The 26,112-nt window shown below is 45.2% G+C and overlaps 1 protein-coding gene across 5 annotated transcripts in view; it reads left to right on the top strand.

The window, feature by feature from the left end:
- PLCL1 (phospholipase C like 1 (inactive)) overlaps positions 1-26,112 on the top strand; it is a 256,880-nt gene that overhangs the window by 181,578 nt on the left and 49,190 nt on the right. For all 5 annotated transcript variants that reach the window (XR_011324390.1, XR_011324388.1, XR_011324389.1 and 2 more), the window contains 2 exons: positions 220-295; positions 4,191-4,300. Coding sequence is in view for 2 of the 5 variants with exons in the window: in XM_069781807.1 (XP_069637908.1) it covers positions 220-295; positions 4,191-4,300 (186 nt within the window). In the remaining 3 variants the exon portion in view is untranslated. The remainder of the gene's footprint in view (positions 1-219; positions 296-4,190; positions 4,301-26,112) is intronic.

Below are 26,112 nucleotides of genomic sequence, written 5' to 3'. Positions count from 1 at the left end.
ACTGCTGTTCTTTAACTTCTGGAGCAAAACATTTTCTGAGCAACTGTCACTTAGCTTGATACAGATCTGGGAGCACTGATAGGAAGCAGTGATCCAATCTTTATAGTGTTTCTTACAGAGCAGAGCTCTTCTTAAGTTTGAACGTTTGTACTTTTCTGTGGACTAGATGTTGCAGGAAACCCTAGTAATGCTGCTTTTTTTCCATTTATTTTCTCACAGATGATTCAAGAGAGCAGGGTTCTCATTGAGATGGCAGACATCACTCATGACAAGATTGTTCAGTGCCAGAAAGCAGGTAATCCCTCTTTATTGTGCAGTTCTGGATGGGAGATGGGAAACAATGTACCATAATTTATTTATAGTTTGTGACTAATGTAGCATCTTTCACCTGGGTATTTAAGTGAGCATCCTGGTCTTTCCCTGGCAGACTTCACCCTCCTGAAGGCTTATCCTCCAGTAGCAATACAGGCATCAGATCAGGGAAAAGTCCTCAGCTTTCACCTTAAAAGCTATTTCTCCATCTGCTCTACAGCTCTGAAATGTCTGACAGCATTTAAATTGGTCAAATGAACTAGAAAGGCATTCAGTTAAAAAGAGGGAGTGAGAAGGCATGCTGCCTTTACTGAGCTCCATTCTCTCTACCACAATCATTCCGTTAAACACAGAGGAGGCAAGAGGTTTTGAAACCCACAGGACCAAGCTGAGTTACCTACCTTTACTTACTTTTGCTGTTTAGGTTTGTTTTAGACCTTGGAAACTTATGCTATTATAATTCCATTGTATCACAGTGAATCTGTGTAACTATGCATTAGGTACATCAGGTATATGGGAGCAAACCACTCTAGGCTTAAAGTAGATCATATGTTACTAGCGTATTGTAGTGGATGTCTTTATCCGAACTAGGGCTCTGTCTCATGTGCACCAGTAGAAGGGAAAGAGGTCGTTTCAGAAGTGGCCTCCTGCATGCTGTCTGCTCTGCCGCAGGTTCATGCTCCTTTTTCAGGATGATAGAAATCAGCAAAGTGTCTGTGATTCACAGTTCAGCTTATTCATGCAAACCCCTCTTCATCACTTGTTCAGGATAGCAGACTAGACTCGGAACTGGGACACATCTGTTGGAGTTGCCACTGATACACAAGAATAAGCCCTGCCAGAGAGATAAGACTCCACATTTGGTGGTGGTAATCCTCTACAACTAAATCAGTCAGCTTTCGTGTATTGGAAACCATGCTGAATAAATACATGCAGTGTATTTCTATTAGGGGTTTACACTGCAGAAATTAAATCTGTTTTCAGTTCATTTAGTTGTACAGCTGCAACTTTCCTAACCTGTAGTAAACCTTGAAGGTCAGTAATGCAAACACTTGCTACTGCATTTAGTTTGTGTTCTTGGGCATAGTCTTCTGGGACCACAACGATCATAAATACTGTTGGTTTTGATAGGCATTTTTGGATTTGGCAAGTGACACAGGCTACAGCCATTTGCTGCTATTAAATGTAAATAATGAATGAAGCTGATGTTTTGTAGTAAGTCCTTTAATTCCTCTTTTTAATTGGAGGAAATTTGGAAACTGTTTCAACAGTAGTATTTAACTGATTTTTAAGGGCTGGGTGGAACCTAGTCCTTGTTCTTTGAAATTCAGAGTTCTGGAGCCATGCTGGCGCTGTGGTAACAAAGGGAGGAGAGGCAAGCCGCTATGTCTTTCTGGATTTCATGTGCCTCAATTTGTGTCATGCCTTGGCTTCTGTGTATCTGCATAAGCAGCATATACGTCGTCAGCCCAAAGACTTCATCAGGGGCAGAGGGTTTAGGAATGGGACAGTGACAGGAAAATGTAGCACCAAGGGGTCCTTCTAGATGGTATAATTTAAGAGCAACACTTTGCACTAAATTATGCAGACCTTCAGCAGCATCAGCCAGCTTTCTGCCCACCTTGCTCTGGGCACAGAGAGAAGAACCCGCAACACTTGCCTGGGCGCTGGCATCCTTGTGAGCAGAGGGCTGGAGATGTGTGCAGAGGACACGATGCAGGACCATGCCACCATGCTGATGTCCAGAGCTCTGTGCAGTTCCTCCCTCCTTCCTTCCCCCAGCTAGAAGATGAATTTCTCGAGTTTGTTCCCTTTGCTGCTGTATCTACTTGTATTTTCATTTGTTTTGCTTTGTTAGCCTTAGAAAATCATTTCTGGTTGAGAAGAAGGCTGGAGAGATATGAAGTGCTCTTCTGAAGACTCAGGATTTAGACAGAGGAAAGGAGTAGGAGAGAGAAGATTCCTCATCACGCTTAATTGCCAATTAGTTTGCTGCAAATGTTAGCCAGGCAAATTATTAAATAACATTTTCAATGTGGCAAGATGAAGCACTCAAAATTAAGACGTGTCAGAGGTACAATTGCCTGTGACATTGTCCTTCACCTCACCCCAGTCCTGCTCCCTTTGAACATGTGTTTCCACCAGACCTCTGCTTCACATCATACCCTGTTTTGGTCTGGGTTCCCTGTGCCACAGGGTCCTGCCCACTCCCCCAGATGGCTTCCTTAAGTTTGTTGCTTTTTTTCATGTGCAGTCTCAGCCCAATGCACAGTGGTCAGCAGCAGCTTGGAGGACCAAACTGCTAAATGTTTTTGTTGGTGCTCCTACACGCAGTCTAACAAATGTTTGTGACTCCCTCTCTCTGGGGCAGCGCTGTCTCCAAGTTACAGGTTGGGAAGTGAGGTCCAGAGGGAAAAAACAACTAAAAGGATGCTGCACAAAGGCAAGGCTGTCCATGTGGAGCTGATCACTATTAGTCTCCATATTTTTTGCAGGACAAAGCTAGTCATTTGAAGCTTTTCTTTCACTTACTGAAGTGTAATAATGATCTGTAAGTCAGTTGGCATGAGGCATACCTGCAGGGGAATCTTGCTTGGGGTGCAATTATTTAGTCTGTTTTCCAAAGGAAGTGCTGCAGGAGCTCTGTTACCCTTGAGAGGCAAAACCTGTCAGTGGGTGAAGTTTGGGAAAATAAACAGTAGAGAAATCTTGCATTGTGTGGGGTTGAACTGCCTTAGTGTTATCGAGCCCCTGAAATCGGTGCAAGGCAAGAAGAAACCTATTTTTAGTCTTCCAGGTGTGCTTTGGGCAAGCTACGCCAAGTGCAAGCCTGCCTTGGGCTGTCAAAGGACTGACTCCTTCTGTAACCCACTAAACAGCCCTTTGCATCTACTCCATGCAGGTGTTCTCTCAATGGGCATTTCTTTGACGTAATCTCAATGAAGCTCAAATTTGCAAGTGACATTTGCCATAAAACATTAGGGGAGGTAGAGCAATGAAGAAACTGGAGTTGGAACTTGGTGTGTGCAGCCAGGATGGGCTTCAGATGTTTTGGAGTGATTTAGTGCCAATTTGGCCTTTTTAAGATACAAATTAAGGAAACACAAGCAGCACTCTCTCCATTTTGTCTCTTAATCCACACCAGACTCGGAGAAATGTTTGCATACGTTGTGCAAATCTTGTGGAATTGGTGGGCTAATCGGACTCGTTAAGGTTTTTAATCTGCTCCCAGATTTCCTGAATTCTTGTGTCCAGCAACAGATTTGCAGACATTTGCCACAGAAACTAGCAATGAAATGTAACAATTCCCAGGGCTGTGGCTGGAAGTCTCAGTTCTCCACGTGGCAGCAATAGCAATCCTGTGATTAGCAGTATGCGTTTCTGACATAATTTATCATTGTGAAGTACAAGGGCTTTTCTGTATGATTGTGATTAAGATTAATGAGGAGCTGTGCATTTGAGTCTGTATTTGCTGTGCTGAACAGGTATCTTCCACATCTGTCAGACTGCCTTCCAAGGTACAAAATCATCTATTCAAGGAGAGTGCCAAGTGATTGCCATTTTTCACAATATTGCCAGGATTGTAGACTGCAAGCAGAAGCGCTGGAGGAGTGCTTGTGCGGGGACCAGGCGCGTGCCTGCGTGGGACCCCAGCACTGGAAAGGAGAGTTACTTACAAAGTGGAAGCACAACCACAAGATTGCACATGACCCTTTTATTTTGAAAGACACTCTCCAGGACGGAGTCATAACAGGGAATGGGGGGAAACACAGAAAGACGTTGTAGGAAGTACCAGCTGTGAGACTGAAAATGCTCACCGAACATTTTATAAGGAGAATCAGTCATGCACTGGGTGATGTAGCAATCTGTATTTTTAGGAATGGAATTCCATGAAGAGCTTCATAACCTCGGGACAAAGGAAGGTTTGAAAGGAAGAAAATTAAGCAAAGCCATTGAGAGTTTTGCATGGAATATCACAGTGCTGAAGGTAAGCACAGAAAGCACCACCTTGTGTCTCCTATTAACTTTATAAGCAAACCTTTGCTCTTTTAGCTCATCTATTTGTACTGTCTTACTAATATTGAAGCAACATTTATTTTTTTTTAACGGGATATATAAATTACCCCCAATTATAGAGATTTATCAAATACATCTAATTACACCTCTGGTTTGGAAGCAGTGGAAGGGAATTTACCTAAGCCTGAACAAAAGAGGAAAGATACCTTGTGGTTTGTGTGCTCAGGGACCTGGTTTTGGTTGTCTGTTTTGCCCCACACACCCTGAACGTGACCTGTCTGAGGTTGCCATGTCTCAGATACTTGTTTTGTAAAATGAGAACTAGAGCATCTCTTTGCGGAGGGACAGGGCAGGGCACGGGCTGTCATGAAAAAACACAAGGAATATTGTAGAGCCTCCAGAAATGTCAGGGTTATGTTTCAGAAGTGGAGCACTATCCAAACAGCTAAAAAAGGGGTTTTCATCCCTCCATCCTGGCTGCGCAGTGACACACTGTGTGGTGATGATGTTACTCACCAGGCTTTAGCTACTGGTTCAGCACCGACCAGCCACAAATTGTGACGATAGTTGGATGTCTGAGCCTGGGTAAAGTTACCCAGGGACAGTTGAAGATGGAAAGAGGAGAGGATCTGTGGCCACAGTAGACGGCAAGGAGAGGACCTGAGCCAAGCATTCAGGTTGTTAGCGTTCAGCTCATGCCTTCTTTCACAGCCTCATTTCCCACCTTGCTCGGATAGATCATGCTTTGATTTCCCCTTTCTCTCTCCCTGCTACTCCCTCCCTCCAGCTCCCATTAAGCAGGCTGCCCTGTCTGACAGCATCTCCCTGTGCCCCCCCATGCCTTTTCCTTTGCTGGCATCCCAGGGTGAGCCAGCTGATGAGAGGGAATTTTTATAAAGTTCCTCATCAAATGTACACCTAAATATAACATGCAACAGTGGTAGCAAGAATAGTAGGAGATGCATGCTTCAGTGTCATGGAGCTGGAAAGAGCACTAACACGTCCTGAGCAGGAGAGAGAAAAAGGAGTTGGGAACAGAGAGGCTGAGGGGCAAAAATGGGCGGGAGAGGCCATTGGTAGTAGAGAAAGGTTAGAGAAGACCTGGAGGACACCTGTGGTTCCTTGCGTACCTTGATTCACCATGAGAGAGAGGAAAAGTGAGTAATGGAGTCAGTGTAGGCTCACTTAATAGGACCTCTGATGAAGAGAAAAGGCAACGAATTCAAACATGATGGAAGGACTGACCTTTTCCACACAGCATAATTGAGGCAAGTGGCTAAAGAGGACAAAAAAAAAAAAAAGCGCACTAGGCAGTTCTGAACATTAATCTGAATACCTTTAGCTGTGTTAGGTAAAATAAATGCCTTATGCTCAGAGTCACTCTAAACACAGTCAGGGTTACTCTAAACTTTCCCCTTTTTAGATGTTTGTCGAATGAGAAGTTCGGACCTATGAGGGTGACCTGTGATTAATGAAGGTACAAGCAGGGTATCGGAGAAGTATTTTCCATGAAAAATAATTTCTGCCTAGCACATATTGTCAACATATTGAAGAGCATTTCAAACATCTAGTCAAGGTCAAGGAATAGTTGACATGTTTCATTTCTAAGCTACAACTTCTTTACCTTTCTCACATAATAAAATATTAACAGAGTTTGTGGCAACTACCCACAGGTATAAATGCACGTGAAACACCTTTTCATTCTGACTGAAGTCCAACTCAGCAATGACATTAGACAAATGGGAATGAGGTTGTACCTCAGGTGTCTGATATAAGAATATCAGTCATTGTTCTTATTTTTCAACTTTTTTTTTTTCCTGAAGAATACTGTATTTTAGTGACCCTGCCCATAACAAACCCCTTTGCTGGTTATAGCTGCATCTTGTGTTTGGTACTGACTTTCCCCTCTGTGCTGGTGAGAGCTCCCCAGGAGGATTTGGTGAGGAAAGACCAACAACCCTGCCCCACTCAAGCCATGGGCATCCTCTGTATGTCTCATGTCAGGGTGGTCACTAAAAATATATTTCACTAGGTGCTGGTATAGTGATTTAAGAAAAGAAAAAATAGCCCATAACATCTCGCAAATGCATCAGCTGCTTTACACTAGATGAGGTGAGTGAATGGCACAACACCAACAGGAGAAAGCCTCTTTGTGTGCTGGGGGTTGTTGGAGGCAATTACATCATGCAGCAATAGTCAGTTTGTGTGAGGTGCCCATGAGCAATAGCAGGTATTATGTTGTGCTTGTGCCTGCGAGATGATTAATACTCTCTTCCCAGGTTAGCAAAGCCAAGACATATTTAATTAATGTATTTCTTTATAAAGACTCATTGCAATAGGTAAGCTTTGAATACAAAGAGGGGATGCAATAAGAAATTGCTACTGGCAAAATCATTAAATAGTTACAGAGTGCAAGATTAACATATATTTTATAAAAATCGTAATTGTGGGCATTTTTCATGTTTAAAAATGCCCTGAGGTACTTTAAGAGGTACCTAATGAGAATGAATCAAAATGTCATTTTCTTCCTTAGTTTGTATAAACTTAATTACATATTAGTAATACCCACTAGAAGAACAAACTATTTGCCAGAACATAAAAATGTTAGTAAGAATAGGGACATTATAACTTGGTGACAGTCAACTTTGACATATGTGCATATTTTTAAATTGTCAGATCTTATCTGGTCCCAAGTCCTGTAAAATAGTTGGGCTCGCAGTCAGCAATATTGAGAGGCACAATGTCAGTACACTAGGTAGAAAAATCATGTTCTCATAGCGACATTACAGGAACGGTTATGATCCCAAATTTAGTCTCTCTTTTTTACTTCCATACACCACCGTCTCTGTGCCTCTGTTTTCCTTTCTGTATTTAATTAAGTGCCAGTAAAATGCAAAGGTAGCAAAAGAAATTTTGTGTTTACCACCTCATGGGGACCATGGTGATAGGATCCTTTTGTTTCATCCTAATGAGCACGCAAAACCACTTGGCTTGGCCAGCCCTCTCTTTTGCATGAAAGTTCACAATTCACTTTCACAAGATATTTGCCCATCTTTTAAATGGGAGACTTTCCATTTCATAGAATGAAGGGGTTCACATGGGTGCATGGGCCTGTGCTTGTTTCTCCCCAGATGCTGGTGTTCCTCCCACTTTCCCCTGGCGAGGTCACCTCCTCCCTGGCACGTGTGGCCGCTCTTGCAGGCAGGCGCGAGCTCCTCCTGCCTGCGCTTGGAGCGAGCGGGGCACCGGGCCATGTCAGGCAGAAGCTGAGAAGCCTCGTTAGGGCAGTTCTAGCTTTGAGCTAACGAGTTCTCCTGAGAGCTGGAACAGAACCACTTGCACGCAGTGCTGCCGTAGAGCACTAGACGGCTTTCAGGTCAGGTACGCTCACGTACGTACGTACGAGCGGCGTGCATGCGGGGCCAGCTCAGTCTGTTCCCAGCCCTCTCGGCTGCTGCCTCTCCTGGGGCCCTTCTGCCTGCTTCGTCTGCCTCTCCTGAGGGATCTTGTCCCAAGCATTTTCCAGTAACTGAGGCACTCTCAGCATGTTACACGTGCAAACCAATGATTTAATGACTGCTCTATGAGTTTTTGAGAATGTTGGGGGAAAAAAGCTGTAGCCTGTAAAACTGCTCTCCTTGCTGAGGCAAAACTGCAGCAGACTACCAGGAGGTGTTTACCTGGACGAAGAAGTTGGGATCTGCCTGAGTCCCGAAAGCCTGGCAAGTAAGCCAAGCAAAGTTCGAGTGTGTTGGCTGTGGTTCAGATTTATTGCTCTCACGTGGACATGGCTTTGTCTATCTGCAGACATGTTTTGCTGGGCTATCTGTGCTTTGGTGGATCAGCACTTACAAAGTCTAGGAACAATACCACCAGATACTTGCCTGCATGTTGATGGTAAATATACCAACATACTGACTTATTCGTAGACAAAACATGGGAAGACAAAGATAAAGTGGCATTTACTTTTTTTGTCTTCTACTGAAGGGGAAAACACCCAAATGTTTGAATTTAGTCTCTGCTCTGAAATGTGTTTGTGTTTTTTTTTTTTAAATCTTTTTTGCTGCCCATAGTAAGATTTCACCCCTGTTGCCATGTGTTCTGTCTTACTACGACTCCAACTGCTAGTGCGTGCTACAAGACATCAAGTGGTTAAATTTTCAGGGATCATTTCAGCACCTGTCCATGAGTATATCTGCTAATTATCCTGCATTTAAATTCATGCTGATTAGATGTATAAAGAGAGAGGTTGCTGAATGCAGAAGGCGTACAATTATTAAATTGCTAATGCAGTTCACTCTTTGGGGGAGAAATCCATGATTTTATGATGTAGTCGTGATCAATGTTAGCTCTGGTGTAAGTGTTTTATGCAGCAAAACTGTGCACAAATAGCGCTTTTGGAGGATGATGTCCACAAACGACCTGTTTCTTCATCACAGTCATTTGTGACGATCAGCCTTCAGTTGCTTGGGAGACCTGCAGCATCCAGACTTCTCACTTGGGTAGCAGAGCCCCAAATGTGCACTTTGAGGCTACTTGGAGAGATAAAAGCCAGATTTCTGAAAGATGTACATGCAGTCTATCTGGCTTCGCCTAAACTGAGATGAATTTAGCATCACTATAAGGTATCAGTTTTCTTTAGGAAGAAAAGCAACGTATCAGACAGTGATTGTTATTCTAAAGCACCTTATGCACAATGGTACTACACAGAGTTGCTGCTGATCTAGGTCCGTTCACAGCCTTAATTTAAGGATTATTATAGTGCACTGTGGGAGTGTTTTTTAATGGATGCTCTACAGTACTCTAAAACCATCTTGTAAATTAAGATTTATTTGGATCTTTTCACATCAGTCCTTTTTCCTGCAGTTAGGCAAGAACTATGGCTTCATTTCTTGGCATGCTACAGAGTGGACAACACAGCAGCATGGCAGAATCTTAGGGACATTTCATGTAACTAAGCACAACGGTAACAATATATTCTACTGCATGTAATATAATTGCTGCCAAAGGATTTGCACAACAATTTACACTATCTAGATCTTAAGCGAAAGCACAGTGAATTCACAAGCCCCCATAAAGCTGCTGCATTCCATGTACCATATATTTCTTTCCCTGTGTCAGTTAGGCTCCCCCCCCCTGAAAAATTCCTCATATCTAATGTCTCTCCTTTTCCCAGCATATCTCTGTGGACATAAGCACATTGGTGCTCAATTTGTGAAACTGCAAAAATAGATGAAGCGCAAGCCATACTGGCTTAGCAACACATTCTTGTGATTTGCTGTCATCTTGTGACAGTGATGGTCCAGCAAGAGCAGTAGGCAGGAATGGTTTTCGTGGCCTGGAGTCTTCACACTTGCCTTTAAATGCAGGGCTCATTGTATTATTCCATGTCTACTTGTCTCCAGATTTCCCTAGATAAATATGTTTTGAATGTGGTTACCCCAAAGGCTCTTTTTCTGGAGAGGTTAAATGCCTCTCCTGTTGTCTAGTCCCCACGTTGTTTGCATTTCCTTTGTTGATGCAGTTCAGAGTGGTGTTTCTAACTTTTAAACCTCTCCAGACTGTGTGCCCTGGCTACTTTTGAGTGATCTGCTGCCTTACTCTGAGACTGGCTCAGTTGCAGCTGAGATTGGCTGAGGCAATCAGTCTTTGATGGGATGACAGATTTTACAAACATGAGGAAATGCAGAGCTGCTCTAATTATTCACGTAGTTACTAGATCAGGTTGGTCTCTTACATGTGAACTGAAGGACAAAAAAGAAAAAATGCAAAACAGCTGGCTTTCTGAGAGAGTGCTAAAGAGAAGGTGAAAAGGTCCAGCAAGGTCAACATCCATTTATTGTTGTAAATACCAGCCTGCTTAGCTTGAAGCAGTTTATTTAAAAGTAGAGGGAAAGTGAGGAAGGAGACATGTTTAGTTTGTTCCTTACTGGCCGTGTGAAGAGTCTGGAGGAGCAGCATGGGAGTACAACCCATTCCCAGGCCCTTTGCGTGGTGGTGAGTGCGGTGGAGGCTCACAGCTTTGGAGCTCATTCAGAGGGCAAAGCCTGTGCTCCTGGCCCTCAGGCCATGCTGCCGGGCTCATCTGTCTATGGGGGAGGTGTTTCAAGATTTTTCTGGGATAGGGGGATTTAGAGTCCTTTAAAAGACATTGAGTTACAAGATAAGGAGGTAAAAGTGTGTGATTCACAGGCAAAACTGTTTTGATCAGTGTATTCTGTAAACCAACAGAACCAAACCATGTAATTGTTAGATAAGCAGATCTTTCTTGTAGTAGCAGAGTGCCGTTCTCTGCTGATTAGGTTGCTAGATGCCTCCTGGAGCTCTCCCCCATGCTGCTCACAGCACTGCCTTTTGCCTTTCTTGCCCATGCCCAAAGGCAGGAACTAGAGCTCTTTAAAAGACACTTGGTCTCAGTGGATTTTTGTCAGTTGTATCTGGTGATGGAAACTTCTCAAGTTACTTCAACAGTGTGTATCAGGGTAAAAGGAGTGTAATCCCGGTCTCTCAGTGGTACTAGTTAATCAACTGGAATATACTATTCTTCTTGGCCATCAGCCATGCTGCCAAGCATTGCTCTGCGGAGGATGTAGTGAGCAGTCTCAAACAAGTACAGCACAGCCTCTCTGGGTACCTGGCTGCTCCCTACGAGCTTTTGAAGCCCTAATGGTGTTTCTGACAAGGTCTCCGTTTTCTTGGCCAAGGAAAATTTCAAGACCTGAGTTAGACTGAGAGCAAATTAAATATTCACGTATGTTTAAAATATACATGAAGGCCACCCAGGCAATCTTAAATCTGCAAGTACCAAATGCTGGCAACAACAGGGACTAATGGGGGAAGGGACAGCAGCGACTGCCAGGGTTCACAGCTCTTGCTCCTTCATGATACTGTGAGTTTCTGAGGAGATGTGTTAGGGCATGGAGTCCCAGGATGGCTTGACAAAGAGGAGAGACTTCATCCCGTATTAGTCGGTTATTCCTGGGGTTTTGTCCAATATGTTCACAACAGGACCGTTTCATTGACTGGCAAGAAGTGATTGTCCAGACATTTGGATCACACAGAGTCGGTGCTTAACTTTCCCGGCACAGGGATCCACATGCACCTGCACTCACCTGCCTGCAGTGCTGGTGCTTGGGATGAGCAGCACTCACCTCCCCACCTCACATGGCCCCCGCAGGACCAAGCCCAGTTAATACTTTCTGTTCATTCATGGAGCATGCACCATTTTTTGACTTTTCTCCAGCCTTTAATAGATACTTGGGTGCATAGAATATAGGACTGGAAGGGCCTGTGAGAGGCTGTGTGGTTCCTCCTGCTGCCCCAATGCAGGATCAAACAATATTTAGCATGAGAAGGTGCTTGGTATGAGGCTGTGGTGTTCTCCATGGTGACATGCAGTGTCTGGGGGACCCAGGGACCTGGCGTCACTTGGCACATAGGGAAACACCTGATGGCCAGAGTAATCTGGGCAGAAATGTGGGTCTCTGCCATTTCTCTTGCTTCCCTCTTCCTCCTTTAGCACCAGAGCTCTCCTCCCAGAGGTCTTTCACAATAGCGGGTTTAGGGACAAACCGCACAATGTTCAGTGTGGGATCCAAGTGTAGGAGAACACACCAAAAATGGAGCATCACCAAAGTTCATCCAGGAAACAAGCGCTGTGAGCTGCCTCCTTTGGTGTAAACCATTTTGGGGGGGGGGGGGGGGGGGGGCGAGGGGGACTGCAGTACAAAATTATGCATTTCAGATGTAAATATTATTCCTTCAGTTCCAGTGGGGTGGGTGTGTATGTGTGCAAACACACATGCATGTGTTACATAGGAGGTGAGACAAGCCATCAAATATATATGTGGAACAACAGTAACTTTGGGACAAAAAGAACAGATTAGAGAAGTGAAAGAAGGTATGAAAAGCCTTGAGTGGTATCTTGTCTTTGCCCATTTTCATAGAATGAAAACCATTCATAGAATGGTTTGGGTTAGAAGGGACCTTAAAGATCATCTAGTTCCAACCCCCCGGCCATGGGCAGGGACACCTTCCACTAGAGCAGGTTGCTCAAAGCCCCGTCCAACCTGGCCTTGAACACTTCCAGGGAGGGGGCATCCACAGCCTCTCTGGGCAACCTGTTCCAGCGCCTCACCACCCTCACAGTGAATAACTTCTTCCTCACATCTAATCTAAATCTACCCTTTTTCAGTTTAAAGCCATTGCCCCTCATCCTATCACTACACTCCCTGATAAAGAGTCCCTCCTCATCTTTCCTGTAGGCCCCCTTTAAGTACTGGAAGGCCGCTATAAGGTCTCCCCAGAGCCTTGTCTTCTCCAGGCTGAACACCACCAACTCTCTCAGCCTGTACTTATAGGGGAGGTGCTCCAGCCCCCTGATCTTCTTTGTGGCCCTCCTTGGGACTCGCTCCAACAGGTCCATGTCCTTCTTATGTTGGGGGCCCCAGAGCTGAACACAGTACTCCAGGTGGGGTCTCACGAGAGCAGAGTAGAGGGGGAGAATCACTTCCCTTGACCTGCTGGTCACACTTCTTTTGATGCAGCCCAGGATATGGTTGGTTTTCTGGGCTGTGAGCACACATTGCTGGTGTGTTTTTCATCCAGTAATACCCCCAAGTCCTTCTCCACAGGGCTGCTCTCAATCCACTCATTGTCCAGCCTGTATTTGTGCTTGGGATTGCCCTGACCCATGTGCAGGACCTTGCACTTAGCTTTGCTAAACTTCATGACGTTTGCGTGTGCCCACCTCCCAAGCCTGTCAAGGCCTCTCTGGATGGCATCCCTTCCCTCCAGTGTGTTGACCGCACCACACAGCTTGGTGTTGTCAGCAAACTTGCTGAGGGTGCACTCAATCCCACTGTCCATGTTGCTAACAAAGATTGTCCTTGTATTTGACTAAAACAAGCCAGAGATAGATGGCAAGCAATCTTCTGATGTGCCTTTTATTTTGAGTGATATGACAAATTGTCAAAAGTCATGGATCTGATGCCAAGCCGCTGGCCGTGCACACGAGACGAGGTGCATCACGTTGCGGCAATGGTGGTGGCAGACAGGGCCAGGAGCACATGAGGTCGCTGTGCCTGGTGCCCCTTGTGCCAAGGCCACCTCAGTGGTGCGGGCTTCAAGCCCGGCAGAGGGTTGGCACGCAGAGGTGCTGTGCGTAGAAAACCAATTTTAGTGTTGCTTCACAAATGGAGGCTTGTCAAGATGGTTAAATAGCGCTAGTCTGCCAAAATAGATGCCTATCTCTCTCCTTGTGTAGGCTGGCTGCTCAGTGAAGCCCTCTTCTTGGTTGGCTGTCCTGCTTCAGTTACCCCCCTGTGCCTCACTGTTGTCTCCATCTTTCCTGCCTCTTCTCCCCAGCCTCAACTCCCCCTTCCCTCTACATCACCCCAATTCTGTGCATCATCTAAATCATACTAAAGCAGTGGGAGAACCACCACGCTCTTTGTGTTACCCATGCGTCTGCTTCTCCCCCACCCTTGATCTGGACTAAACTTCTCCTGACTCTAAAGCTGTCTCTACCTGTTCGCATGAGTTTATTGCTCTGTATTTGTGCCAACTTCACCCTGGGCTAGCTGTGTGGGATCTGGCACTCCTGTGCTCCCACTGGTGGGGCAGACCTCATCACAGCCTGAGCCCCAGCTGCGCTGCTGTTGTCTGTCTTCTCTACCAACCTGGCAGGGATTTTAGCACCTTAGTGTGAAGGCCAGCTTCTCTCGGAGGTGTAGGTCATCTGGTACAAAGACTATGCAACTGGAAAAGTAATTCATAACGTTCAAGTAATAATGTGCAAATACAAAGAGAGTTTGCTCTCTGAATGCTGCTTTGAGCAGTAACAAGATTATCACCTATGAGGAGGTTATTTGAAAAAATCAGCAGGCAGGATTACAAGTTCCTTGAAGGCGCTCATCTTTTCAGGAAAAAGGAGCTACTGCTGCACGTATGTGTGCCTGAGCAGAACTGAGCTGGAAAATGGATAGTACTGGGGCAGGACAGGGGGGCAGAAAGATGACTGAATGGAATAATCTTTGTACATGGTTCCCCACTAAAGGAGGATCGCTTGAGTGTAAAAACTGGGTCACTGTCATTTCCTGTGCCTTGGAGGAGGAGACAGTGAAGGCAGCAACTGCAAGTGGTGTAGGAACTCCAGCGACTTCTGCCACCACCACCACCCCCCCCCCCCAGTGGTGACATTTTCATCAGAGACATGGATATCAAAGACTGCCGTACATGGCGGTGGAGTTAATTAACACAACCTGGAAGACATAGAAGTTAGGAATCTTGTTTGTGCCAATCTGATAACATGACCTCATTCAGAGGAATTAAAAGGGCTGTAACGAAAGTATAAGTTTCAGCAGAAATTCACACATTTCTTGCTTTTATCTGTCAGTAGCTGTACTAACAAAGAAAGAAAGAAAATTAGCAGCTGCCTCTGTAAGGTGTTAAAGATTGCGTTGCAAGCCAAGCTGAGCTGCCAGCCCTACCACACGCAGCTGAAGCAAGGCAGTGGGCTGGAGGGGTGTGAGCCTTTCTGGGTAGTGCTCCTGCCCCAACCCCTGGCACCAGTGAGGGGCTTGGAGAGACCTTTTCTGTCCTGGGTTGGCAGTGTCCCATGGTGCCTTGCCTGGATGATTATTCGTGACACTGAAGACCTCGGTGGTCTTTTCCTTTGCTCCCTTACATTCACTACTGATGTTGTTTCAGGGTGGTCCGTTAAGCAGCGCGGTCTTTCTCATGTGCCGAGACACACAAAATGGATGTTTTTTCTTGGACTTGGGGACTGACTATTGCTTAGAAAACTCTAGTTATCTCTTTACGCAACTTGGAGGATCCCTGATGTCCCTTAAATAATATATGAGAAGAGAGATTCAGTTGCATTGTTATTTATTATTGAAAAGACACATTACCTTTTGAAATAATTTCATTTGTATTTTAAACTCCGTTATTTAGAAAATTCACTTTATAAACTAGAATGTGCTTTTGCTGTCCCCATCTTATCCCTCACCGGCTAGCCCACGTTGCCACTTCTGGCCCACGTAGAGATGACACTGATGGTGCCTGTCAGGGTGTTTTGTCTTCCTTGTGTTTTAAACTGTCGAATGCCATTGTGAATCAGCATCTTGTGTCCTGGTAAAGATCTGGCAGAGCTGTGTGCTTTAGGGCTAACAAAATACAGGTAGAGAAAACTCCTTTTGTTTTCCTCCAAACGTGGAGCTTGTGTGTGTCAGCTCAGTGCCCTGCCTGAGTCAGGGTAACCCGCAGGATTTGGGAGAATTTTTACCCAAAAATATTCCTACACTGTTACATTCCCTGGTTCATTTAGACACGGGTACATTGTACAAGGGAGGATGTGTCTGAGTGAAGGGCTCCATTTCTGGGTGGTCCATGCGGGACACAGTAAGAGGGAGTTGCTGCCTGGAGCCTTCACCCACAGCCATTTTTTCTGAATTTGTGTAGGGCTGTTGAGATCAGGGAGAGGCTGGGGTACTGATTTGTACATGGCGGGAGCATTAAGAGAGAATCGCTTGTACATTGTTTTTCTCTCCAGCATTTGCTTATTGTTAAATCTGAATTGTGCTGTTCTCTGGGAGCTGTAAACTGGTGCTAGCCTGAAACGGTTGTGTTTGAATGTAAGCTTTGGTGGGTGCCAAGAGGTTTAACGTCTTCTAAAAATTACCTTTGGGGTATATTTTGAGCTCATTACAGCTACTGTCAGCGGATCACATACAGTTTCCCAGTGCTTATAAATGATGGGAAGTTGACTGCCCCTTTTGTTATGTGACTTACGTGCCAGCATCTACAAAACCCCGCTCCCTGGGGGGGAACGGGTGTCTAATTTAAGCAATTCCCTGGGGGAGTTTAGGAGTCGATGAAAGCTGCCAGTTGCTCCATTGAAACTTCCTCCTTTGCGGTTGCTGAGATGGAGGTTGGGTTTTCCCTGGCACTGTCAGTGGCCTCAGTCTAATCCGGTAACGTACTTTATAATTGAGTGATACCTGGCCTTTGTGCTTTGTTGAAGCGAGGGGTTAGCCTGTCTCTGTATGAATGCTGAGTCCTCCCCCTCTCCCTCCTTAGCATAGATAGGAATCCTCTCTCCATGTGTCAGGATATGCATAATGCCATTGCTAGCCAGGACCTTTGACTTCTGCACTTGCATGAGTACAGGAGTCAGAGGAGCTGAAATGTGAATCCAGCAGGCAGCGATTTGCTGGCATGACCTTCCCCATTTCACTGTGCCAGTCCAGCTTCCATTACTGCCTCCTGACATTGAAAATAGAAAATGTTCATCCACATGGCTAACATATTCTGAGGGCTGTGGTTAAAGTAAAATGCTTTTTAACTCATTGGTGGTATTGATTCACTTTTGTAGTCTGGAGCCACCAGCAGTAGAGGGCTGCGGAGTAAAGACTTCTGTGTTAACATATATGATTATTGGCAATATGAATCTGTAGGGAGGGCTTGGACAGTTAGTCAAAATTTAAAAACTGCATTAAATGAAAGTTGTAGGTGTTCAGTGAGACCAGGCATTTGCTTTGCAGTTATTCTTCCCCAGCAACCCTGGTAGATCCTATAGCTCTAAATGTGACAGGCATTCCCAAAAACTTGCACAGGAGCTAGGGAAATCAGAGAAATCAGAGGCCAAAGTGCATGTGGGTGGAAGTAAGCTTTACTGTATGAACAACGGATTGGGAAACTGCGATCTTGTATGTTGTATCCTTGACAGCTACAGTCATCTTTTACCTGGGTCAGATGAAATCAAGTGCAAGGTGACACACCCTGTAGGAGCTAAAGGACCCTTTCTTATGGGTCATTTCCCCAGGTACAGGTGGGATCCATTTGGGGAGAAAAGCTGAGACAAAACCAGGGATTCTGTTGCTGTGGTAGCTGCTGTTTATTTTTAGATCACAAAAAGATGGCATTGCTTATCTCAGACAGGCTATGTGTGTGAGAGAGCAGACTAAAAAGACATAACAGTCAGACTTGGAGGAGTAAGTTAAAAAGGCCACATAGCAGCTTTTTTCTCCAACATCCTCTGTGTTATGGATCAGACATAGGTCCCATATTAGCAAGAGGAGCCTTGCTGATATGCTGTGATTACTCTGAATTGACGGAGCAGGGAGTGACGATAATTGCAAATTAAGTGGTCTGCGTGTTCTCACTCAGTGTCTCCTGGGCTCCTGCTCCATCACACCAGCAACCTGGCAATGCTGGTGTACCTAGCAGTGGGGAGGAAGTGAGCCACATGAAGGCACTGAAAAGCACCCCAAAATTTTTTTTACCTTTTCAAACAGTGACAAATGTGGTGGGAGTTGCACAGCTCAGCCTGAGGGGCCTAATTTAGCAGTCTGGGATGAATGGGCTGAGACTGGAGGCTGCCAGCAGCATCAGGAGAAGGACAGTTTCCTTCAGAGGGTGGCTCGGTGGTCAGTAACTGTGGAGGTATTACTACAGCCCTCTGTATCAGGCTTAAAAACTGAGCTCAATTTTGCTGAAAAGCCTCTTATTTTCTGTGGCATGGCATCATAATGGGTTAGAAATTATGCTTGTTCAGTTTCCCTCGTTGACGTTTTGGGGCAATTAATGTGTAAATGCATACTACAGTCCCTATCCTGCACCACTTATTTTTGTGCCTGGGTCACTCAGTTTGCTTTCTGTCTCTGTTCCCATCCTTCACAGAGGGTCCTCTCATCCAGCCATGCCTGTTTCTGACCCCTCCTGATTTTCTTGTCCCCTCCCAGCCACTTTGTTTTGGTAGCTCTCTTCCTGCTGGGTCAGTGTGCTGCTTACAAAAATAACCATACCAGCTCCTGTTTGAACTTGGTTTCACATCTGCGCTGGGAAGGTGAGGCTGGGATTCTCCCAAGGGAAACAAGTCCTGTTAGCACGTGGGGCCCATGGCCACTGTGCCCACAGGAGCACCTTTGACCTCTGGCTGGGGGAATGCGAACAGAGAAGGTGGCTCAGCTCTGCTTTTACCAAGCTCACTGGCCAGTCTCGGCAGCAAATCTGCCTTTGACTGCAGGGGACCAGAAAGACAGGGCTGGTCCCTGGACAGGGATGTCCCAGCTGACAGGGACAAGGTGGATCAGAGCATCTGCTTAGGAATCTTCTAAAAACCTGTTCCCTCCTAGCAGTTAGATAACATTTTGTGTTATTTTTTTCTTTCTTCACTTAACCTTCCATGTCATTTGGAGTTTTTGAATCATAGAATCATTTAGGTTGGAAAAGACCTTCAAGACCATCGAGTCCAACCATCATCCATGCCCACTAAACCATGTTATGGAGTACCCCATCTACGCGCTTTTTTAATACCTCCAGGGATGGTGACTCAACCACTTCCCTGGGCAGCCTATTCCAATGTTTGACCACCCTCTCAGTAAAGAAATTTTTCCCAATATCTAACCGAAATCTCCCTTGCCACAACTTGAGGCCATTTCCTCTTGTCCTGTCTCCAGCCACTGACAGAAGAGACCAGCCCCCACCTCACTACAACCCCCTTTCAGGTAGTTGTAGAGAGCGATAAGGTCTCCCCTCAGCCTCCTCTTCTCCAGACTAAACAGCCCCAGTTCCCTCAGCCGCTCCTCATAAGACTTGTGCTCCAGGCCCCTCACCAACTTGGTTGCCCTTCTCTGGACACACTCCAGCACCTCAATGTCTTTCCTGTAGCGAGGGGCCCAAAACTGAACACAGTACTCGAGGTTGCGGCCTCACTTCCCTGCCCCTGCTGGCCACACTATTTCTGATGCAGGCCAGGATGCTGTTGGCCTTCTTGGCCACCTGGGCACACTGCTGGCTCATATTCAGCTGGCTGTCAACCAGCACCCCCAGGTCTTCTTCTGCTGGGCAGCTTTCCAGCCACTCTTCCTTCTCCAAGCCTGTAGCGCTGCAGGGGATTGTTGTGACCGAAGTGCAGGACCCGGCACTTGCCTTGTTGAACCTCATACAGTTGGCCTTGGCCCATCGATTCAAAGGTCTCAGCATAAAGCTTTCTGCGTCAGCATAAAGTTTTTTGTGGTCTGTGCTGTTATTGAACAGGTTAGAAACTGACTGCCCACAGCACCTCTAATGAAAGGAGGAGAGCAGCCAAACCAGAGGGGTGTCATGTCCCCTCTGGGGGAGCAGGAACGGGGAGCTCAGGTGGTTTCTGCAGATTCCTGTGTCCCAGTCAGCTGGTGATGTTTGCCAGCCACTACTGGAGCAGGAGGATTTGCAAACTGTATAGTTGTTAAGAAATTAGTGTTTGTGCCAGACTCAGAGACAAGGAGAGCGTAAGGAGCTGTGCGCAGGAACAAGAAAAGCATGAGTATGCTCCGTTACCTGTCCAGAAATGCTGTGCCCTGGCTGGCGTAATTTCATTTCATCTTAATTAGATTATTTCAGTTAGCATTAAGCACAGCTGCAGGTATTTTTTTTTAGCTGTTTTCCTAAGCAGTAGTCTAAGGAGAGCAGTAAGTGTTTGTGCTACACCTCCTCTAACACTCCTCCCCCCCAAAAAAAACCCCAAACCAGCACAGGTGCCTGTTGTCTTCAGTGAAAACAGAATCAGCTCAGAGATGGTCAGTACACCCTTTCCATTGAAAACTGGAATTGAAGGGTTATTTTGCTGTCAACACTTGGTGATGAAGGACATGATTTTGACATTAACTCTGTGGCTTGCAGCCTGGGCGGCTGTGAGTCACCGCGGAGGGCACCAGGGAGCAGGGAGGTGCCAGCTATTCCCAGCCAAGTGTTACACTCTGGGGTTGCGTTGCACAGGTGTTTTGTTAGCTGCAAAACATATCTTCTCCTGCAGCTGGTCCTTTTACTCAGAAAAATTAAATGCAAGAAAATTCTGCACTTTCTACCTCATTTTTCTTCCCCTTGTTTTATTTTTCTGGGATTCTCTGGACTTTACTGGAGTTACCAGCTGGTGCTCGTACATGTGGGGAATTGGGTTTTGTGACCAAAGGAGGACTAAGAAATAAATGCCTGGACATACAGCTTTGATTTCCATCTCATGGCTGTGTATCAAAAATAAATAGTGCCCCAAATTCTTCAATGATGTGGGGTTTTCTTAGTATTGATTGTGCACTCCTGGGCTCTCATCCAACCCTTTGATTTCAAACATATCACCAGAAAAAAGGCAGACTCCTAGCGTGGAGGGGTTGACAGCGAGAGTCCATACATTTGTGGCTGTGCTTGCAAACTCTCTGCTAGATGTAGTGCCCGAGAGACACACAAGCAGCTGAACTGCTCAGCACATGGCTAACATCAAATTAATGGCATTATTTGTGAAAGCAAATTCCTGCTGCAACGCAGTTACAGACAGTGGATGTTCACATTCATTGCTTTCAACAGCCTGATACAAGGTAATTTAATTTAAACGCCCAGATGAGAGACAAGCAAGAGGCATTTTCTTAAAAAATGAAAATAAAAGCCCACTCTTTTTGCATGTAAAATGCCTGCTTGAAGGAATAGATTAGTAGCCATACAGTGCAATTGATTTGCAAGAGCCCATGGATTTCAGTGGAGAGCTCTGTTTAAAGATCAATAGGGAACGCTATAACATGAGTGCTTTTGCCACTCGGGTATTCAGGCAAATGCTTGACGTTAATTCCTTCTCAGGCTTTGGTCTAGGGCCAGTAGGGTTTGGGAGGACACTTGACTGTGTTTCAGAGAACAAGCTGGCCATCTATGTCCTTTGCCTTTATTTCATTAGGCAAATCCTGTAAGAGAATTACAAATACAGACCCTCTTTCCTAAGTTGCCATGGCTGCACAAGGCAGTGATATACTCAACGCTGGCAAGGCCAGCCGCCAGAACCGGAAGGTTTTCTAAGTATTTGCTTCTTTGCTAGTTGCATGATGTTTTTGAGGTTCTCCTTGTATGACAGGAGTGTTTTGTTCATTTCCACCTCCCAGGCTGCCCTCAAGGTCTGGGTTCGGCTGTGTCACACGATTTGGGAACATACAAGAGGCGTGCTAGCAGTTTTGTAGTAAACTGGGGAGCCTCGCCCAGCATGGTGCCGAGGGGACTGTCTCTCAGTATCCAGCACAGCCACTTAGATTTTAAGTGCACCTTTCCAGCAGCTGGGAAAGAAGGCAAAAAATGCCACGAGTGTTTTTCAAGGGAGTGCCACACCGGCAGAGGCAGCCAGCATTCCCTTTTCCCAACCGCTCACGTTACTGCCTTGTGCTCTGGGATTGACTGCTTGGCTGGGCAATGAACTGTCACTAGCCTCCTAGAAAAATAACCAGGCTAATGCAAAACACCTCTGTAGATCCCTGTTTAATCATCCTCTCCAATGTAGACTTTTGGGGTGCAACCTAAATGGCAAATGAAATCAGTTTAAAAGTTTTGGGGTTTGTGTGGGACAGCCTAATAAGGAACAACTGGCAGATTGGTCTAGTTTGGGAGTTTAAATATAAGTAGTTAAAATCAGATGGAACTGTTTTTCTGGTAACCTGGATATTGTTCTTAACACACCACACTTACAATTTTAGCAAAACCATTACCCCTCGTCCCACCACTACACTCCCTGATAAAGAAAGAGTCCCTCCCCATCTTTCCAGTAGGCCCCCTTTAAGTACTGGCAGGCTGCTGTAAGGTCTCGCCAGAGCCTTCCTTTCTCCAGGTTAAACAAGCTCAAGTGTCTCAGCCTGTCCTCACAGGGCAGGTGCTCCAGCCCCCTCATCAGCTTTGTGGCCCACCTCTGGACCCGCTCGAGCAGGTCTACGTCTTTCAGAGTACCCGTCTGCAGGTAAACCATTGGGTGTGTTAACAGAGTTGTCCAGCCTGTGGTCGCGATAAGAAATCACACTAGACCCATGAGTCAGGTTAAGATTTGATTTGTATTACAAGTTAGGGCCATTCTGAAGCTTACTTTACTTCATTATTTATTTGTTCTATTTATTATCATTTATTGATTCATTTTTATTAACAACTTCTGTGTCCCTTTGCTATGGTATCTGAACACCTACTATGGTTGCAGAGATCTGTGCCTTGCAGAGGACTGGACTAATACACCGGAACCTGCTGGATGCTCAGGGCAAGCCAGGGCTGAATGGGCTCTGTGGAGGGGCCGTAATCCAGATTCCTGCCCGCTTTCCCTTTAACTGCTGAGAGCCCCTTCTGCTTTTGCACAGAGGGCTCCTCGCCATGTTGCTTTGGAGTTGCCATGTGAATTTTACCAACCACCTGGAGTAATGCTGGGGTTGTTCTCTTGCTATTAAAACTGACTACACTGGAAAAGAGACTGTGCTTTGTAAATGGTATTTGCAGAGGTGGTTACGCCTTAGCTCTTCACCCAGCAGTTGTCCTTAAGGAAGGTCCTTGCTGGCAGGAGGCTGCTGGCTGGGATGTATCACCTTAGGGCTGTGCACCTTGGCAAGTTGGTGAGTGCCCGCAAGGCTGCCAGTGTTGCTTGCAGGGGTGCTTTCATTTCTGAGACTCGTGCAAATACCAGGTGCGAACAGGATTTTTTTCCCTGCGTAAGTAGTAAAACAGTTGGGAAATACAGTGCAGCCAAGGTCGGTTCTGCGCTCCTGGTGTCTTTCCTGGGGAAATGAGCTTGAGTTTCTTTCTGCTCTCTGAACCTGCTCAGCCCCCTGTGTAATGAGAGACAGGCAGGAAAGCCTGGAGCCAGCATCCATACAGCTTGTTCATGAAATAAACAGAGAAATGATGAAGTGAGGAGTAATCTAGGTTAGATGCAGAAATACTGGGTGATTGTTCCTGTTAACTATTCCTCCTCATCCTCCTCTCTGTCTTCTTCCTCATCCTTGCTGTCATAGGTGTCCCAGCTGATGGCTACGATGCGTTGTGCAGATCAGCCCTAGAGATTCTGACCTCATTGCTTGGCACAACCTTTGATTCAATTTTAACGCTCATCTAAAAACTCATGTTCACCTTGTTTTTATCACATAACCTTGTGTCAAAGCTGCACATGACAATCTATTCCACAATAGTTTCTCTTTCCTGCTCTTGCTTACAGAGATTTAACACTTCATATAATGGTGACTGCCTTTCCCTGGGTGGATGTTTTCTTTTTCATACATCTCAGATCTGTTCTCTGTGTGATGTAATTGATTCTCAGCTCTGTTTCCTTCTTGCAAATTTTTGCTAGACCCTGCTTTGGGAAATGGGAGAGAAGGTCTCTGGCTGTCAGTAACATGCTGATACACCAAAATGAGAAGCTCAGTTTGACGTCTGAAATTACTAGCAAATACTGAGAAACTCAGTGACTCAGGCCCCAGTGAGGACTTGGGATTGCCTGATTCACTCAGTGGCAAAACTGTCGCTGGTTTCAGCCAGGTAGAAACAAGTTCTTGCATTTGGTTCAGCATTGGGTGTGTGGGAAGCTACCCCCAAAACCCAGACCTTAAATGATACACCAGTAGCACAAGGAGTGCCATTTATGTGCCACCTTTTATATTCGTGGCCTTTTTATTTTCCTGACAGGAAGTGAATTTCTGCTATGCAAGGGTTTAAAATAAATTAGCAAGTAACGTTTGGCCCGTGCTTTTCCTGTGGGGTGACTCATTTTTGCAATCCTTTATTTTTCAGTGTGTGAGAAGTGATTATATGCTTTGTGTAAAATCTTTGTGTACAGTAATTTTTCATGCTAACATGTACACTATGATCTCTATCACAGAGAATAAAGCAAAGCTTTTGACAAACTATATGCAGTAATAATGAAAAGGGTACGGCTTTAAAGTCTGCATTGATACAGAAATACACTGTGTTTTTTGGAGTACTCTGTTCTGAAATGTGGCTGGATCGTAATCAAATTCATATCAATTGTTCCCACATTTAACTTTGAAGGAGGCATGAAAAAATATCTGCTTTTGTAATAAGTTTAACGTAGCAGTCTAATCATTTCATTAATGATTTCCTCCTCAGGATTACATTTTCAAAGCCATGTGTGATCATTTAATTGTGTGCTTCCTTATTAATATTAAACACAATTTAAGTCACGCTATGACACATCGAAAGTGCACCCCTTGTGGTAAATGCTGCCTCCACACAGAGTATCCCAATATCACAGCAGCTCTCCAGCATTTCTGCTTTCTGAGTCCCTTGGCACAGGCTATCGGTGCCGTTACCTTACGCGTGTTACCTCTGAAATGTGGAGTGATGCAGTGCTTGCGGTTGTTTTATTTGGCCGTGTCTGGATTTTCAGCCAGCCACTGGCGGCCTCTGGAGATTTTACTTTGTGATTAAATAATAATGTAAGAGCTTGTTTCTTTGAGAAAAAGTTAAAAAATAACAGTAATATCATGAGTGTGATGTGGCATGGGTGGTAAGACCTCTGTTATTTATTGTTTGTTTACTCAGCCCTTGAGGAGCGCAGAGGAAAGCTCCCATAATGTGCTGTCAGAGAACGTGTCTGCCAGGAGATAAGCAACCGTCTGCTTTAGCAAGCAGCAGATTACAAAATGGCCTTTGCAGCCACTGTTTCAGCCTCCCTGAAAACATGGCCAGTTTTGAATGCTGGGAAGGCCCTATTGCTTAAAACGGGATTTTCCACTTTGCCAGTAGTAAAGCAAGATGCTCGTGTGGGGTAACCTGGCAGCGCAGTTCACTTCTGCACAGGCCGAGTGGTGGCCTTCAGGGTCCTCCTGCAACCCCCTGATGCTGGTGCAGGCAGCTGCCAACATGGGGGCTTTGGGTCCTGCCTGTGCGATAGCCGGCGTGCCCAGTCCTGGTGGGTGCCCAGAACCAGCAGTGCCTCATGACCTACATGTTGCAGGGTGTTTCCTAGAAAGCATAGGAATTGAAATAGTAGTTATTAACATTATTAACGTACATACACATGCCCATATATATATATTTATGTAGAAATATACATGCAATGTGTAAAAAAAAATAAAAATAAAAATACTGTGGAGTCGAACACAAAATGGTGCCACTTACCTAACTCACCTTCTTCTCTCATTTCCACAACCTCAGAGTCTGGGTTGTTGTTGGATATGAGCTGTCATCTTGACTCATAAAAACTTAGGAATTTTATTTGGCAAAAAAAATTAAATTATAAAAAACAACATACAGAATTCGCCCCATCTGTGGCCATTGCCAGTGTCTGTCTAGAACTACTTACGCTTCTTAAAGCCTTTCATGGGTTGTCACTGAAACTGAGCAATATTTAAAGCCATGTCAGATTATCCCTGTTTTCTAAGTAGTATTAACCTGTCAAGGTAAAGGCTTATAATCTTTCAGCTGCTTGACAAGCTGCATTATTTGTACTGTAATGTTAATTCATGCTGAGGCTCCGCGGTTAGTTGTAGTTAGGTGTATGAAACCTGACATTAATATTCCCTAACTCTAAATAAAAACAGCCCCCTCGATCAGTTTTTCAAGTAGAACACTCGATTAATCTCTTCTGGCTTAATTTAGTGTCCTGCCAAATGCTGAGTTTAACCTTTCTCACAAGTATTTATTTTCAGGAAAGTTGGTGATATCAACAGCAGAAGGGAGATAGATGGATAGATGCCGAAGTGGACCATTGTGATCCCTCTTTGTCTGGAAGAGAGATGCTTTGTTTGTAAGGGCAAAGAGGATTGTTCTGTGCACGGAGATGATCACAATGACTGATTTATGAGGGTTGTTTCAATGCAATCATACTTTTAAAGTTTACTCCAGCTTCTATCCAGTATTTAGTTCGTTATGGTGTTGACACAATTTTGCTGACATTTTTCGTAAGTGGATTATGCTCACAGCCAGTTTTTCAAAGCAGACAGATGGCTTTTCAAACAGAGCATGCCCACAGATTATTTTTTTTTACGGCGCCTCTAGAAT

Source organism: Haliaeetus albicilla, chromosome 4 (genome assembly GCF_947461875.1).
Source record: "Haliaeetus albicilla chromosome 4, bHalAlb1.1, whole genome shotgun sequence".
NCBI classification, from domain to species: Eukaryota; Metazoa; Chordata; class Aves; order Accipitriformes; family Accipitridae; genus Haliaeetus; species Haliaeetus albicilla.
This window is presented reverse-complemented; position numbering and strand designations above follow the sequence as displayed.